Source organism: Dermacentor albipictus, chromosome 10 (genome assembly GCF_038994185.2).
Source record: "Dermacentor albipictus isolate Rhodes 1998 colony chromosome 10, USDA_Dalb.pri_finalv2, whole genome shotgun sequence".
In the NCBI taxonomy this organism is placed as follows: Eukaryota; Metazoa; Arthropoda; class Arachnida; order Ixodida; family Ixodidae; genus Dermacentor; species Dermacentor albipictus.
In genome coordinates, this window is record NC_091830.1 from 41,172,820 (window position 1) to 41,189,506 (window position 16,687).

At 41.8% G+C, this 16,687-nt stretch overlaps 1 protein-coding gene across 2 annotated transcripts in view; it reads left to right on the plus strand.

Annotated features, from left to right (window-relative positions):
* Window positions 1-16,687, plus strand: part of LOC135907351 (TBC1 domain family member 15-like) — a 92,358-nt gene extending 75,671 nt beyond the window's left edge. Inside the window, exons 13-16 of one of the 2 annotated variants that reach the window (XM_070526870.1) lie at window positions 416-513; window positions 1,447-1,563; window positions 6,122-6,510; window positions 12,265-16,687. In XM_070526870.1, the coding sequence (XP_070382971.1) occupies window positions 416-513; window positions 1,447-1,563; window positions 6,122-6,448 (542 nt within the window). In that variant the 3' untranslated portion in view covers window positions 6,449-6,510; window positions 12,265-16,687. The remainder of the gene's footprint in view (window positions 1-415; window positions 514-1,446; window positions 1,564-6,121; window positions 6,511-12,264) is intronic. The other variant, XM_065439038.1, reaches the window with a different exon arrangement.

Sequence of the window (16,687 nt, forward strand, 5' to 3'; positions counted from 1 at the left end):
TTGTTATCCCTAAACGGGCGTATGGCTGCAAAGAAAACCTACCAGGGGGCTATTTTTGTACACTCGAATTCTGCCACATTTTAAAGGTACCCATCTTGTCATCTCTGTATTGGTGCACAGATTCACTATGCCATGTCTGATTGGCTCAGAATTTGACAATGTGGAGGAACTTGAAATCGTCCAGAATAGCAACCCAGTGTTCTCAAAATGTTAGTCTCACACTTGAAGGAAAACAATGGACAAACCTGTATGGGTTGCTTTTGTAGCTTTGTGCAAATCTTTGTTCTAATTTAACCATTCTTTCCTTTCATTTCAAGATTTTGTGTAATCGTTTGCTTATTACACCAGAATAAATTGAGGTGACTTGAACTGAGTTAATGTGTTTTCTGGGAACAACCCCGGTACTCATTTTCAGAGGAGCATGAGTCTGGCAACCTGTACTTCTGCTTCCGCTGGCTCCTGGTTCTCTTCAAGCGCGAGTTCAAGTGCGAGGAGATCATGAGGCTGTGGGAGGTGAGTGGACGCACACTCCGCATGAGGACAAGCGTGTATTTCACAGTGCCACACATTAAGATAACACTACAAAGATGGACACTGAGGAAAATCACATCTCAATTTCTTGAGTACATAGTGAGACGCTTATTAGACCTGCGCTGTGAAAGCAGTTCAAAGTTGCAAATTGCTTTAGAAAAAGGAGGAGGAGTAGATTTTAATAAAAAAAAAGGAGGAGAGGTCGGCCTGGAGAGTGTGTCTCTAGCCTGCTACTCCTCACCGGGGAAAGGAGAAGTGGGAAATACAGGAAAGGTAGGTGGTGGGTGATTATGTTATCGTACAATGAGATACTATATACGCATTGTCCAATATGCGGATGCGCACTGTAGATGCAATACACGTAAGAGTAATCTTGTCCATAGAAAAAGTAATCTTGTCACAAAAAGTTATTGCGCAAACACATTTCGCACTGACTGCACGTCTCACAGCTTCTAGAGGCGATCGTCGAAACCAGTCTCACTTAAAAAGTTCAAAAGTTATTTTATGGCACATTGGGCACAGTGAACACTCCTCCACGCGCCCAAAAGCTTTTCTTCTGAAAAGGGGCGGGAGTCTAAGCTGTCAACTGTAGATTTGAGTGTTCTTCGTTCGGCCGCATATTGAGGGCACACACAAAGTACGTCAGCTATTGTCTCGAGAGTGTGACAGACGCTACATTCAGGGTCCCGTGCTTGTCCAATCTTGTGAAGGTATCGAAAAAATATACAGAAAAGTGTAGTGCTGAAGTACAACTTTCTGTATTCAACACTGGTAGCTGTATCCCCTCTGTGCTTCTGTTACGTATTGTTTTTATGGCTTGTTGCTACGACCTGTAGATGTGGTTACCTTAGGCTTCGTGCAAAGCCAGGTATGGGAACAGCTTTATGTTGATTGGACCACCGTCTTGTTGTACAGGTGTTGTGGACAGACCTGCCCTGCAAGAACTTCCACCTGCTTCTTTGTGTGGCCATCCTGGACCATGAGAAGGACTTGCTCATTGAGAATAACTATGGGCTCAATGAGATTCTGAAGGCAAGTATGGAGTACTCGATTCACTAGTGACTAGATAATAGGAAAGTGGCACAGAATAAAATACATGAACAGATGAAGTACAGTAGAAACTTGTCCATAAGGTTTAAAAAAGAAGTTAGAAGTAATTTACTAACTGGGGAAAACATATGATCCGAAGTCACTAAAGGAATTGGTAGACCCAGTTGTGGTTGACATGTACCTAATGCAAACCATTGCATGAACTTTTGCAGCACGAGGTGCTGACGTGCATGTAAGTGAACGTAAGTGCCACCCAGTAAGTGAACGCTTAAATTTATATGGCCGATAAAACTGCGAACCTCACTTCGTGCTGTTTTGCAATGCTTTGCTCTTGCTATCAGTGCTTTACCTTTCAAACGAAACTTCAATTTTACGCATAGAACCTGTACTAGAAACCAGGGTGTCGAACCAATGAAAGTACTGTTTATGTAGGGGTTTGGTGCACCGCAATTTCATTCTGGTCTGGATAAATCATAATGTATAACGGTTTGTAAACTAATTTGCAACACTGAACCAGTTTGCGCATTCAGCAAAGTAAAATTTATCTTGCCCTGTGGCAAAATGCTGAAGAGGGACATCGACTTATCCGCTTGGCACATGTGAAGGATTTGTCAGAGGGTGAAAGATTTGGACTTTCTTGCACATGATAGACAGAAAGCGATGTTTTTTTACATAAATATAACTGAAGTTCAATGTTTTACAGCTACAGCAGCTATACACATAGTCAGCGACCGAGTTTCCGGATGCCCAATTTTTGAGACATGCCCCATAATTTAGACGCCTTTGTGGCACTGCCAATACCTCATAGAGTCAACGTATAAGAATGTCTGAAATTTCAGACTCAAAAAAGAGAACCGTCATCGTCCTATTTTCCAGACATTTTGTCATGACTGCAGGTCCGAAACGACATGAATCTTATCCACCACTGCTGCCATTTTGATTATTTCGCCTCCTCTAACCGGCGCTCTCGCACGCAAATCCGCTGGCAGTCGTAGCCACCACTGCAACAAACGCTAGGTATAGTTACTTCGACGTTCGCGACCAAGGTTCTTTGTGTTCGATGCTGTGTTTTCCATTGAAACGGTTCGTCACTGTTAGCAATGGCGCCGACTCTGCCTCATCAATGCCTTAGAAGCGTGGCACGTTGCATGATGCTGGTTTCCGAAAGTCCGCTTCGCCTCAGTACAGGAATTTTTCGAAGGGAAGCATACGCAAAGTATTGCGGTGAAGCATACCAAGAGTGGGAAGGGGAAATTGTCATGGGGCATGGTATTGGTATTATTCCTTGATTATACACGTGTGCATCCACTGTCTTCTGTCACATTATGAGCACCAATATGCCTAATAAGTGCACTGGCAGGCCTTCAGAGCTATTTCGGATGTGTGTGTGGCGATTTGAGCCCTTGGAGGCAGTAAAATGCACGCATTAATTTTTTTCGGACTGCCCGATTTTTCAGATGTTCTTGTGGCTCCTAGGGAGTCCGAAAAATTGCACATTGACTGTAAACACAGTCACCTTAGGCAGTGTTGTCTCAAGAGTGTGCAGTATGCAGTGCTGTGCTTTGAGGGATCCTCCCTCTTTTCCATGTTTATTTCTATTGTCATCCATAGGGAGAATGGGCAAAACAACATAAACGTGGGAGCGTGTTTAAATACGAGTGTTGGAATGAAATGCTTTTAATATTGATTTTAGTTTTGTTTCACTGAAGAGCATTTCATTCCACGAGCATTTCATTCCACTTCTGCTCTGCAATGAAAAAAACAATGACCCGTAATGGTTCATAACAGTTGTGGTTCGCATGCAAAAATTTTCGAAGCGAAGTAATGATAAACACAAAGTATTTCTTTTTCTCAAAAGTAAATCATGAATTCTGAGATCACGCTCAGTGCCTTGAGTGAAGGCACTCAGCATAATCTTGGAAGCAGCATGTCATTGAGTTCACTCGTGAAAATGGGAGACTGGTTTTCCGGTAAAACGAACTTAAATGAATATAAACGAACAATAAAACTTTGGTAACAAAGCATTGTACCTGCAGAAAACAAAATGATAAACTCTTCAGCGTGCAAGCCCTGGGCTTTGCTACTATGCCATCTGCAAGTGGACCGAGCGACAGGCTTAGATTAGTGGAGCGCTATCCTTAGATTATACTTAGACTTAGATTATCGCTTGCACTTTCCCTGCCTGAGATATGCCTACTAATCTTGACGTTGCCTGAAGTCGGTTGTTTAGGATTGCTGACCTTTTGCTCGAACCGAAGATTGATGAAAGAAATTTCAGTCTCACTTCGAAAGAAAATAATAAATAACCTTTTGGTTGTGTTTCTGTTCCGAGCAAAAATATAGTTTTAATTTTTTGTTTTGGTTTTCATTGCATTCCGACACACTGGTTTAAATAGCTAAGGATTCTATTAGAATTTCAAATACAAGTATGTGAAAAAAATGTCCGTTCAATATTGAATAGAATATCAAGTTTTCCCGAGTTCTAAAAAAAAAGTGAAATAAAAAATTTCGTGGAATCTGTTCAGTAACAAAAAACTTGTTTACATTATTTCGTACATGTAGATTGATTGGTTTTTACAAATCTTTTCTTAAGTCTTGCAAGAAAAGCTTTAAAACTGAAAATGAAAAAAAAGTTTTGCTTATAATGGGCCAGTGCTGTCTTAAGAAAGCGAAATTAGGGACGCACATTGCGAGTAAAATATGGGGCCCAATAATTCCAGCCTTGTTGAATGGCACTTTAAGTATTGTTTACTGCATGTGTAATGCGGACCAATGAAGGATCTCTATCAGAATGGCACAGCCAATTTTCGTGCCATGCTGTTAACCTTAGGCCATAATTAGGCCAGGAGTAAGAATGCCACTGCCCGTATTGTTACCATGCTGTCAAATTATAGGCTATCATTAAATGATACAATGGACGCCTATTTGTTGACCAGGAACTGTATGTTTCGAATGTTGGCCCGAGCTGATGCGTCGCCTGGAATGGCACGCAACAAATGCAAATTTTCTGGACTATTTACAGCTGTTCTCACACGCAGAGAAGGGACTGCATCCATTAGTGACCACAGTGTTATTCTCATGTAGCTGTACTGACTGGTGAAGTAGTTGGCTTTCCCATCTTCTCTTCTTGAGGACGCCATCTTTTTTGCAGACTTTGTGTCCTGGTATGTCTGTTTTGTGGTTTACCTAGTAATAGTTAGCAAACTCACCTAACCGCTGAAGTGGAAGCTTGCAAAAAATATGGCGATTCTGTGGTGCCCCAAAACAATGTTCTGGCTGCAGAACACATCTAGCATGGATTAGTAGCTAAGTGAAAGTGTCTCTGCCGAGGTGGCTGTATAGTTAGCAGCACATACCTACTGTTTATACGTATTCTCACATCTAATGATCATAATGATGTTGTCATGGCGTGCGCTAACGCTAAAATTATTTCAAAGAATTGCTTAAGTTTGACCACCCATTTGCAACCTATATGTTTGAATTGTTTCGTACCGAACCTGTAACCAGTGTATATTTTCTTTCGTTCTGGTTCGGGTTCAGGCACGTTTTACAAATACCAGTTCGGGTCAGTTTCCGGCTTCCAGTTCAGGCTCAATTTGATACCCTGCTATAAACAATGCGCAATGGCTGCTAAAATTTTAAGCGCCATACCAGATCTTGCTCCATTTTTCTAACACGACACGTGTGCGCAATGCCACAAATTGACAAGCATGGCTGTTGTGAACTGCAGGTCGTTGCCACTCACCTCACTTTCATGCCGTTTTAAAGCGGACCTTTCCTTGCGGCTACCTTTTGGTGGGTTTTGATGCTGCAGCGTTGTCCCACTGTGGGTGACGCGATATATACGGGTTGCGGCAACGTAGCGGAAGTGACAGCGTCACAGGCTTTGATTTGTACCACCGATGTGAAGATGTCGAAACAGCATGGAACTCCATCTTTGGTCGCTGAATCTCAAATTTCACAAAATGAAAACTTTCTTTTGTCATTGAAGTTTGTCTTTTTGAATTGCCTGATAATTCGAAAAATTTTATGACCCTTTGTTTGTTCTATTAAGAAAAGTTAGTCGGCAACTGTACTTATCTGCATAAAATATTGCATTTCTGTGTAACAAAATTTCGATGTAGTGAAGCCAAGTGCCAATTTTAGCAACCTTGCTATTTTGAGGTTTAATTCTATAACGGCAACCGAATCATTGAACTTATAATTAATATGCTTTATAAACATTTTTGCTTGCCTGTGGTGTGGGTATCTGGTGTCGGTTGTGGCTATCTAGACAAAGGTGCCTGTGCACAGCACTCCTACTGAACGAATACTCTGAACCTCTTATAGTCAACATACTGAATAATTTTTTATAAACAGTAAACTTATTGAATTATCAAACTATTTCTAGCAGTTCTCACCAAATTTTATTATTTTTCTCTCTCATTGTGTGTTTCTCAAATTTGAAGGTTAGCAGCTCCAGAGCTCAGATAATTTTCTCGTTAGCGTCTCTTCAAAGCTCATAGTTTGGCTTGATTCCTTTCTGCATTTTCACTTTCAGCATGTCAACGACATGTGCTATCGGATAGATCTGGAGCTTATCCTTTCCACGGCGGAGGCGATTGTAGAACAGCTGAAGGGGTCCACGAAGCTTCCCGAATCGGTTCAAGAGGCGCTGGGCATACGCATTGCCAATGGTGCTTCGTCCGTTGACACCGGTGGCGTGGCTGCCAATGGCGACGTCAACCTTTGCGGCGAGAAGGACGCGCCAACCTCTCCGGCGAGCCTGCACGAAGGCCAGCGGACGTGCAGCACCAGTTCGGTGGAGGTGCTCTCGGACGGTGACGTAGAGGCGAGGTACGAGCGCCACCTGCAGTTCTCCCTTTGAACTACCACTTTCGGAGCGTAGCGGGAATGCCCCAGCTGGGCTGGGGAGGGAGGCTTTCGAATGTAAGTGTGCCGAACGCAGTGGTTCTGTTACGTGTGGAATGTGTTCCAATCACTTCCGGCCAGCACTAAGGACAGGGCAAATGAACTGCTTAGGAGACAGCTCCAAGCTCAAGTAATGAAGTGCACTTGGAATGCATCTCTCGGTCTTGATGCCACCGTGTGTCAACTAGAAAAATTTGTAAAAGGCACTTATCTCTGTATCTTAATACTTCACACATACGTACCTTCTAACTCTCCCAAAAGTTTCATAAACGTTGCGAATTTGGGCCCCTTATGTTATGTTACGAAGGTTATGTCGTGTTACAAAAAGTAAATTCAATTCACGAAACAGTTTTAATTAAAGGTGTTGAATGATGAGTCACTGAAATTTTGCATAAAATGCATGCAAAAAAGAAATTGTGGTGGTACTTGTGCCGCCTTCTTGTGACAACACAAAATACCATATACAGGAAGGCTCCTTGGTTCAACCAAGTTTATTCAGTACAGGTCTCAAAGCCGGCAAGATGAACATCAGCAAAGTCACTCAGAAAGTAGGGGTGATTAAAAACAATATGCTGCTTGTCAAGTTCTGCTGTGCCAAGTTTGCTACTGCTTGTGCACTTCGTGTAAAGCCAAATCATTGTTAGTCGAGTGCTTATGCATGACACTGAAGGTGTGTGACCAAGGCAAAGTTCTTAAAAATGCCTGCTCCCCCTTGACCATTGTGCAGAAATTTAAGGTTCAAGGGTTGGTAAGTATGTGGCGTGAGCCTATAAAAACTACGTCACTTATATTAAGAGTATAAGAAAACGCGAGTTTTCTTGCACACAGGTAGCCTTCTTGTTGAGATTGCAGGCATCCTGCACAGCAGCCCTATCGTTCGGCAGGCAAAGTAGCTTGCATTGCTTTTAACACGACAGCGTTAAGGAGCTCGTGTCGCAGAAAAGCCAGTGTCGTCAGCGGCGTTGGCCGTGAGCAAAAAATGGCGGAAGGCAATTCATAAAACAACTTGCAAGATGGGCTGGGTGGGAATCAAACCAGGGTCTCCGGAGTGTGAGACGCAGATGGTACCACTCAGCCACGAGTTCGGTGCTTCGAAGCGGGACAAAAGTGCCTCTAGTGATTGCGGTGTTGCCTTAGAAACGTGCCATAGAAAGTTACACTGCGGTGTATATCGATAATTATGAGCATGTAAATTACAGAAGTCGCAGTTAACGCATAGCGAAGTACGTTTCTACTACATTTCTTCTGCACTTGGCATGCATGCAGAGCGATCTTGTGACAAACACAGACCCTCGAACTCTCCTCGCAATGTACGGCGCTGCCCCGACAGCTGGCTCGCCACTCGCCCGCTTCTAGAGGACGATCCCATCGAGGCGTCGGCCCCATGATCGCGTCCGCCTTCATGGCGCGTCGCAGCCCGGCTGTCCATGTCGATCACGACGTTTGGCTCGCATAGATCGTTTCTTCCTCTGAGACGCTGAGTTCTTTGGTTCGTTCCACTTGCTCAGATCCACCTTTTGTCTTTGTGTGACTCAAGAGCATGCCGAGCGAATGAGGGCTGTGCGAACGGGGTGCAATAACCCTATTGTGTTCCACTCTTGAAGGCAAAGCTTAAGCGTCCTCCAATTTTTTTTACTTTGATGCTGTCTTCATGTGAAGCTTTTCTGTTTGCTGACTCAGTCAAAATTATAATGAGATTAATGGCTGCTGTGTACTTAGCCGTCTATATAGCTGTGTATGGCAAGTATTGGAACACAGCCATACTAAGTGCTAGGACTTGCAGATGGTGAAAAACTGGATAAGTTAGTCGGTTAAATAGAAAAGAACAATGTAGGAACAGAGGGTCGCATGAGCAGGATTTCACATAAGAAGGGCATGTCTTTCTAGAACATGTCGCATTTAATAATTCTCGATTCGTGACTCAAATTTTGTTCGTTTGGTTTCTGTACAGTCTTTGTTGATATCAACATTTCTTTTTGCATTCTTCCTTGCAGAGAGAAGGGACATACTTTAGCAGTAGATACGCTGCCTTTTTGTCATTAAACTTTAGTTGTGAGTCAGCGCCTGCTTGTGTTTAATTCCTCGTGTTGTTTTCTGTTCTTCTCATTTGAAGTGGCTTGGACACATCTGTGACTGCAGTATGGATGTTCCTTTTATTGTGAGACACCGTATAATGAAGTCAAAGCTGGAGACGTCAAACCTGACGGATAAAGTGAAATAGTTCAATATATATTGATAATTTGAAATGTAAAATATTTTTATCTGAAGCTTATCTGAAAACACACGTTTCAGACAGTCTCCTGAAAGCATGCGAAGCAGGAATTTACCAATCCTGTGCCTAAAGCCATTCAGGGAAATGATTGGGTGCTATTCATTTTTTATGGAGTGATATAACGGACCAGAAGGCTTTTCGCATTCTTGAAGCAATGTGGTGATCCTCGTATCCTTAACGAAGTGCCAAAAATAGTATGCTTCTCTGCACGACTGTTATTTTTTTCTAGCCGTTAGTACGTTTCACTGCATCGCACGGCTGTGATGTGGTGAAGCTTACTAATCAAGTCCTGCTTTATGGAGTGCAAGGAAGACCTTTGCTGCACAAGCCCACCATATTTTGAGACACATCTTGCTCAGTTTTCCTCCATGGCACGTACTGCCCATCATATCAATCCCTTGACAGCATCTATCAAAACTGTGTCGTTTTGTCAACAAGAATATTTCTGGTAACTCGAGAAGTTATTGTAGCCTCGCTTGGAGAAGCGCACTTGCAGGGGTGCAGTGTGGCACAGTGTTTATATACTATGCCATGCATAGTACTGTGCTATACATAGTACGCATGGTGCAGTGCTATACATCTGCAGGGGATTTCCAGCCAAAGAGATATTACACCTTTTTGACATAGACAATCATTCAGTATAGTCGGGTTTGACTGTACTACATGAAAAGGAAAGCCCAATGAAAACAAAAATAACTTAGCTGCCCTGATTTGTTATGTTTCATTTTTGTTGTTACACTTGTCTTGCTTAAATCCATGTGATACTGAGTAGATGTACATATAGTATCTGGCTGAAAGACCTACTTTCCTAGCAAGTTAAAAAGGTGCTTTAATATTTCATATTTTGTCAGTGCGTTGAAAATCATGAAGGAAATCGCTCACTTTGTTGCTTGTACCGTGCATTATGTTAAGCTGCAACTTTATTCTTTCTTCAATCAAAAGGACTTTCAGATTTCTACTAAGGCTCATTCTCTAGTTGTGTAAAAGTCTGATTTTATTCTGCACTGATGTTTCCCAAATCTGCTAATCACATCCTGCATGTAGGCAATGATGGAAGAACTCCGGCAGAGCAGATTCACAGCTTGCCTTTAGTAACTGCTTGCAGTCTTACTCCCGTATTCAGGAATGCACCTCAACTTGAAACCGTGATTGACTCGGTCAAGTCCGGCGCAAGATAACGCGTGATGTGATCGTCCCCAAAGTGCTTACTGCATTTCTATTGGTGTGTTCATGTCAGGTGTTATCTTGTGCCAGGCATGACTAAGTCGAGTCGTAGCTTCAAGTTAACGCCCATTTCTGAATACTGGGGTTAGTGCTTACATGAGAACTTTAAGACCTCTCTACATTGTTCTGTATAAGGAAAAATATGTCATTTTTCTTTGCCTTAGGACAGCATAAAGTACTTTGGTAACAGGTGAGTATCGGGAACTTGGTGATAGCTGATACCAGTGTTGTACCTGCCCTTTTGTTCTTCATCAAACGTCATCTGCATTGAATCTTCTTGAGCACAAAAGATGCATGAAAAATTAGTACAGCTGGATCCTTGTTGAGTGCATTTGAAAGTGACATGCAGCACCACTCAGTACATAGCGAGTTTCATCGGTATTGACCCAAAAATGTTCAAAATGTCTATGTGAACAAGGTATTTAAGGTGCTTTCCCGCTTCATTTTTCTTTTACTAGTGAGTGTCTTCAGAATTTATACAGCAAGTATGGGGTGACATCCTGTCAAATGTTCCTTTGTCCTTTAGGTTTTTATGCTGCACCAATAATTTTGGGCTTCAAAAAAAAAAAACTAAAGGCATTGTTTAAAAGAAATTGCTGTATAATTAATAAAGGTTGTCTGCAGGCCAGGTTAACTTAAAGAGCATTCTCACCAGCACTTCCAGACAAATGTCTCAGTTGTTTAAACTACTATGCCACACATAATTGTGCTCTGTAACCGTCCTTGCCTGTTGTCTGTAATGCATGCCATTACGAGGTAGACAGTGAGGAGTGGCACACTACATGGCCTCCACGATTGGTAGCATGTAGAGAATCTCGAAGGCCACATCACACTTGACCGTTGCTTCAGTGGCAGTAGCTTTTTGTACATTTTACACAACAATGTTGTACAGCAATACAGAGAAAGGCGTCCGAGTGTATAATACTGAAATGGGGCCTCTTGTTATTAGCTACATGAACTGCGTGTGCTATTTTAGTCTGGCAACCTAGGAATGCAGTTGCAAGTACACAGCCATTGAACTCAGAGGATTTGTATACAGTCTGCACTCGTTACAACGGACCCGCGTACAGCAGACTTTCTGATATAACGGACCACATTTTAACCTTAGTTTGCTCTACCTATTTTATTAATGCAATGATGTTCGCTTTTAACGGACTGCACTACAACAGACGATCAGCTACAGCGGATGAAATTGGTGGCAATTTTTGTCAAAATCGAGTGTATAAAACGGACTTTTGCCGTGTCGACACGGGCTGGCAACTAACTTGCAACTAAGTCGACAACACTGCTCAATATTGTGCGCACGAGGGAGGGAGGAAAGCGGGGCAAAAGTATGCCCCGTGCAAGGCAGGTTGGGGGGGGGGGAGGGAGAGGGGCTCAACGCTAGTGGCTGCTGTTAACGATGCGGCCGCGCGTGTGCAGTATCTTCAAAGCGATCTGCGATGTGGACAAAGTGCATGCCCGCACAGGCGCTGCATTTTGAAAGTGATCTGCGATGTGGACAAGTGCGCCCAGTGCCGGTCGCTTTTTATGCATCGTGCTTTCAATGTTTAGTTCGCGTTAAAGTGATAGACAGCACAAAGGTCAATTTGCTCACGGTTGCTGCCCCACTTGCTCACTCCAACGTTTTGACAGCGACTTTTCGTGCTCATAGAGTAAGATGTGTTCATTTTTACCAGTGTGTGTGTGACATGGCGCTTGCTAATTTAGTTAGCAAGCTAATGTTTACAACTTTATATGGACAATAGAACTACTATCCTTACTTCGCATAGCTGTATACTAATTTGCAATTGCAAACGAAGCTTTGTCTTTTGGGCAATGCTACGACTTTGTTTTTTACTTTGGATGTTTGTCACTCTACAATAACGTTGTTACACATCGCGACCAAGGTTTTGGATGTGAGGCCTTTTGGATATTACGGACTTCGGATAAAACACATTTTTTATCGGATTATCAGGGTCCGTTGTAACGAGTGTTGACTATATGAGCCAGCCAATCTTGTTTGCTCATTTTCTTGATATCACTATAGAAGCAAACTTCTTTAAATATTGGTGCCCCTGAAAAAAAAATTGTAACCACTAAATACTTCATATAAATCGGTTTCGCTCATAACATTCACAGCAATCTGCCACGTAACAGCACATGTGATGCGTTTTGCCAGGTATGCGTCTGAGGCAGCAAGAAAGGGTAATTTTCTCGTGCTGCTCTAGTGCACACTTTGACTACTACCCAAGTAATTTAATAATGATGGTTCTCATTATGTGCTTCTGTTCTAGCTCCTAGCCAAGAGCTCTCCACGAAGACATACGAGTAGCCAGGAGTGCAGAGTGCAGCCAATCGTATGACAGCGACGTACCTCTTTTTCTACAGCGCGCTGAGTCTGCCAGGAATAGCTTGTGATATTGCCCTCAGAAACGTTTATTGTGGCCCAGGATGTGTGCTGCGGACACTGTGTAGTTTCTGGCCTCAAGTACCATCAAGACATCAAACAGTACCACCAGTACTGTTTGCCTTCACTAGCGAATAATTTGTGCGCAGGCTTCAGTTAACCATATTTGATTATATCACATGAAGCCATCTCCATAGTTATGCCTGGACCTCAACTTATGGAAGCTTTAGCAAGCGACAAAGCAATTTTTAAATCAGCAATCTTGTTACGCATTCATGCAAGAAAGAAAAAGTTGCTGTGTTTTTGAATGAGAATAGTATGTTGTCTATTAAACAATCAAGTTTGTTAATGTGTATCTTTGCATTAGCAATGTTCACTTATAGTTTGTTCAATTTGTCACTTTACCACTAAAATATTTTTTTTTTCAAAGTGTAGTTAAGAGATGTGACTTTGGCAAATTGCATTGATATGTCATTAGTTATCAATACCGATAAAGCTTGGCATTTTCATGTTCAGGTTCTCAGCGTTAGTTTACAAGCTTCTGCTTTTTGCAGGCAGTCCATTTGGCACTGCTGTTTGTAATAAATAGTGATGTACAAAGATGCTACAGTGTACAATATCTTGTGTATTAGTGCATGTCCTATTATCTATATTTTGTGGCCTCTATATATATATATATATATATTATTTGTACTACCAAACAGCAGGTTCTTTTTGCTATCTTTGTATCGCATTCCCGCATTTTCTTGTAGCATTTTTTAGTTGTGTAATTTACATAGTGGTGAAGCTTGTGCTTTGTGCTGGGCATTGTTCTTCCCTGTAAGTTATTTCAAAGAAAAAATATATTTTACAAGTACTGCTGTGGGCCTCTGTCTACATGATCGTTAGTGCCACAGCACATGGCTGCAATTGTTTTTGTGTGTGGCTGTGTGAAGGTGGGTACCATGAATTAGCATTGGAGGTTTGAGGCCTGGTCAGAGTGATACATGCAACATCATGTGCTGTTAATGTGTTGCTCTTAAACTTGATTATGAGATTCTTGCTTTGTTGGAATATTCCGCAGTTCCGAGTCATTGTACTGTGTGTTATGCATTTGTGCACTCCTTCTCAGTCAGCATTATTCCAGTATATTTTGTTCTTGTCATAGCGTAGCTATTCGATGTGGTTGATGTTTGTGGCGAACACTTTTGGGTATGCTACTGTGTCTACTTGCTTTTCTGTGTCTTTGTTTCTAGTTCTCATTATTGTAGAATCGTCGAACATTTGTATCTATCGTTTGTTTTTTAGTATATAATCAAGTGAGCAGTGTATAAATCTGTAAGGTAGGGTAAGGTTCATAAAAGATAATCGAGAAGTCAGAATTTAAGAAAGCTTTTTATTCAGTCACAAGGCGTAGTTTCTACAAATTAACTCTATCGATCCCTAGCCGTTTTGGCTAGAACATCAGTTCATGCAAGAACGTCAGTGTAATAAATGCAAGCTGAAGGAAGCGTTTAGCAGATGCTCTGTAGCTTTGTGCTCATATAGTCCTGCGGATGTTCCAGTATCCCTTTTAAGGAATCTTCCATCTTGATAATTTATACAAGGCACATGTGTTTAACCAATGCACCTGTGCTTACAGCTGTCAATTAATTCATCCTTTACTTGCCACCGTCTCCTAGCCTTTTGGTTAGCCCAGTTGGTGAGATGCAACTATCCAGCGGCAGTGACGGAATAATGACAAATTTGGCATCAACTGCGAAGCTTTACTTCTCAGAAACCTACATGAATTTACCTTCACAGGAAATACGGCTTTCCAATCCATGTTTTGACATGTTCATGCAGGTACATTGACCATTTTTGTTTATCCTCGATTTGTACACACAATTTGCTCATTCAGTATTGTTATGTTTGCAGAACCTGTCTGGGATGCTTCACTTAGAATTTTGTCTGGAGATGTTATATAATTTGTGTCCTGTGAGCTGCCATTGTACCTTGCACCTTATGCTGTTGATGACATGGAGAGCTCTCATTCTGAGTAGGGGTGTCAGTGACAAAATGATAATTGACATGAGTATGACTGCTTGGACAAAACTGGCTTCAAATGTAAAATTGACAATTTTTTTCTTGTTTGTAAGATATTGATGGTAACGTAATGGTAGCTGAATAGCAAAACACCACTCATTATGCATGTTCCTCGAAACAGATCTTGCCATTAAGACTGGTTGAAGAGGGATTTTATTTGGGCTTGTGCAGAAACGACAAATGCATGAAACGGCTGTGCGCAGTTCATATGACCTTGGCGATGACAAAAAATGAAACCCAGCAGTTCTTGAATACCTAATGTTAGGTAGGGTTGCTTATAATGTGATTGAAGATGACACAATATCCCTCAATGAAAAATTGGTCTGAAAACATGGTGCATCATGTGCACTGACAACAATATAAGTGTGTTTATTTCAGATTTTAGAAAAATTAATTTAAAAAAGAGAAGAAGAAATGTGGACACTGCATTAATATAGCCTTCTCCAATCTTACGAATAAGCTATCCCAGTAGGCAAGAACAATAACAACATAGAGGTACAACAATTGCATCCAAAAGCACTCTGTTTTGACAAAATACCAATGTATTATGTCCAGCAGAAGTGTCCTCAAAGACAGTAAAAGTGGGAGTGTGTTATGGCACATGGTATGTTGATGTTCAAGCATTTTGTAAGAGTATCTCTGGGCTTGTAGAAATAGCAGTTAGTTTAACATCGACGTAAGTTGGAACCATTACATTTTTGTTTATGTCGTAAGACTTGCAAGAACCACTAGTAAAAGTTGAAATGTGTGTCATATGCCTATTTGTAGTAGAGAGCCTACAAGATCATATAGGCTTCTTAATGGATGGATGGACAGATGCTATGAGCATCCCCTTTGGAAGTGGGGGGGGGGGTCGTGCCACCAGGCTCTTATTGCATTGCCTAATGTCCTACCTATGTATAGTTAGTAGTAGTGCCGCCTTGTGGTGGCTGGCCTAAGTTACGGTAGATTATGCTGAGCATGGCCTCCAGTGTTAGTCTACGGCACTATATGTGTCATGAAGCAGCGGAAATGGTACACGTGGGCAACACATCTGAACACATGCGTGAAGGGGATGGCGTACTCAGTTCCTTGAACTTGGAAGGCAGCAAGGAATCTGGCGGTTTCGCTAAAGCAAACATTGTCACATTGTGGAAAGTTAATCACACACTGTATGGTTGGACACTTGACTTTCGGCAGTGTGCCCATGTACCATGGTAACCTTGTGGGGCTGTACATGCGGCAATGATTTCAAGCCTGTGCCACAACCGCCGTAACATGTATGGCCGGTGTAAACTAATATTTCAGGTTTACCATGAACTTTACCAAAAGAAGTGAACTTCCTGCAAAAACAGCCAATCTGTAACTACAATGTGGCAGCAGCTTCACACAGTTTTAAAGCCCTTAGATTCTAATGTGAGATTCATGGCATCAGTGACAAAGGTCCGACTAAGTCGGTGATATAACGTGCGGCGAAATGTGCTAAAATGATATGCAAACCCAGGTGGTAGGAGCGATTGCCATATTGTTGCTCAGTTGAAATGCATTTATTGTGACACAAAAAGTTAAAACTTAATTTTTCGTCAGATTGACGCATGGCATGATTAAGGACACCAAAGAAAAGAGAAAATGTTCGAACTGGTAGAGCATTACATCAAAACATTATTGGCATTCTTTCGATGGAAAATGGGCTAATGAAGAAATTGGAGGAAAAAATTCACATTCCTGAATTTTTCATTGGCGGCAGTTAAGGAGGCTGTGTGAAGATGTTCTGAAGTTGTGAAGCCGCATTTACATTTACATTAAACTCTTTCCAATATCCTTCATTGACATACAATTAACTAGCAATGAGAAAATGCTGTAAAATCTGTCACAAGCACTGGTGTGGGAGACGCCTCCACCCGTTTTTTGGTCTTTGGATACCTTGTCAGAATGGCTTGTCAACCCTTTGGTTGTGACAGACTGAGTGAGTAAATGAGTAGTGTAGTCATTCTCTTTTAACCTGACATCTCTGTATTGTGTCAGGTCCTATGAAATACTGGTGGGATTGACCATATGTTTTCATTTTCTGTTGGTGCTGTTTGTCAAGCATATCGTACTGGCTGATGTCTGGTGTCGGGCTGTGTTTTGTACTGTATGAGATTCTACAAGGTCATTGAAAGGCTGTTGCTCGTTCTTGGAATGTACATCGTTTTGCCTCCAGATCAAAGAGCTATGCAAGAATGTATATTACGCTGTATATCGAAATAAATGGCATGTGTATTCAA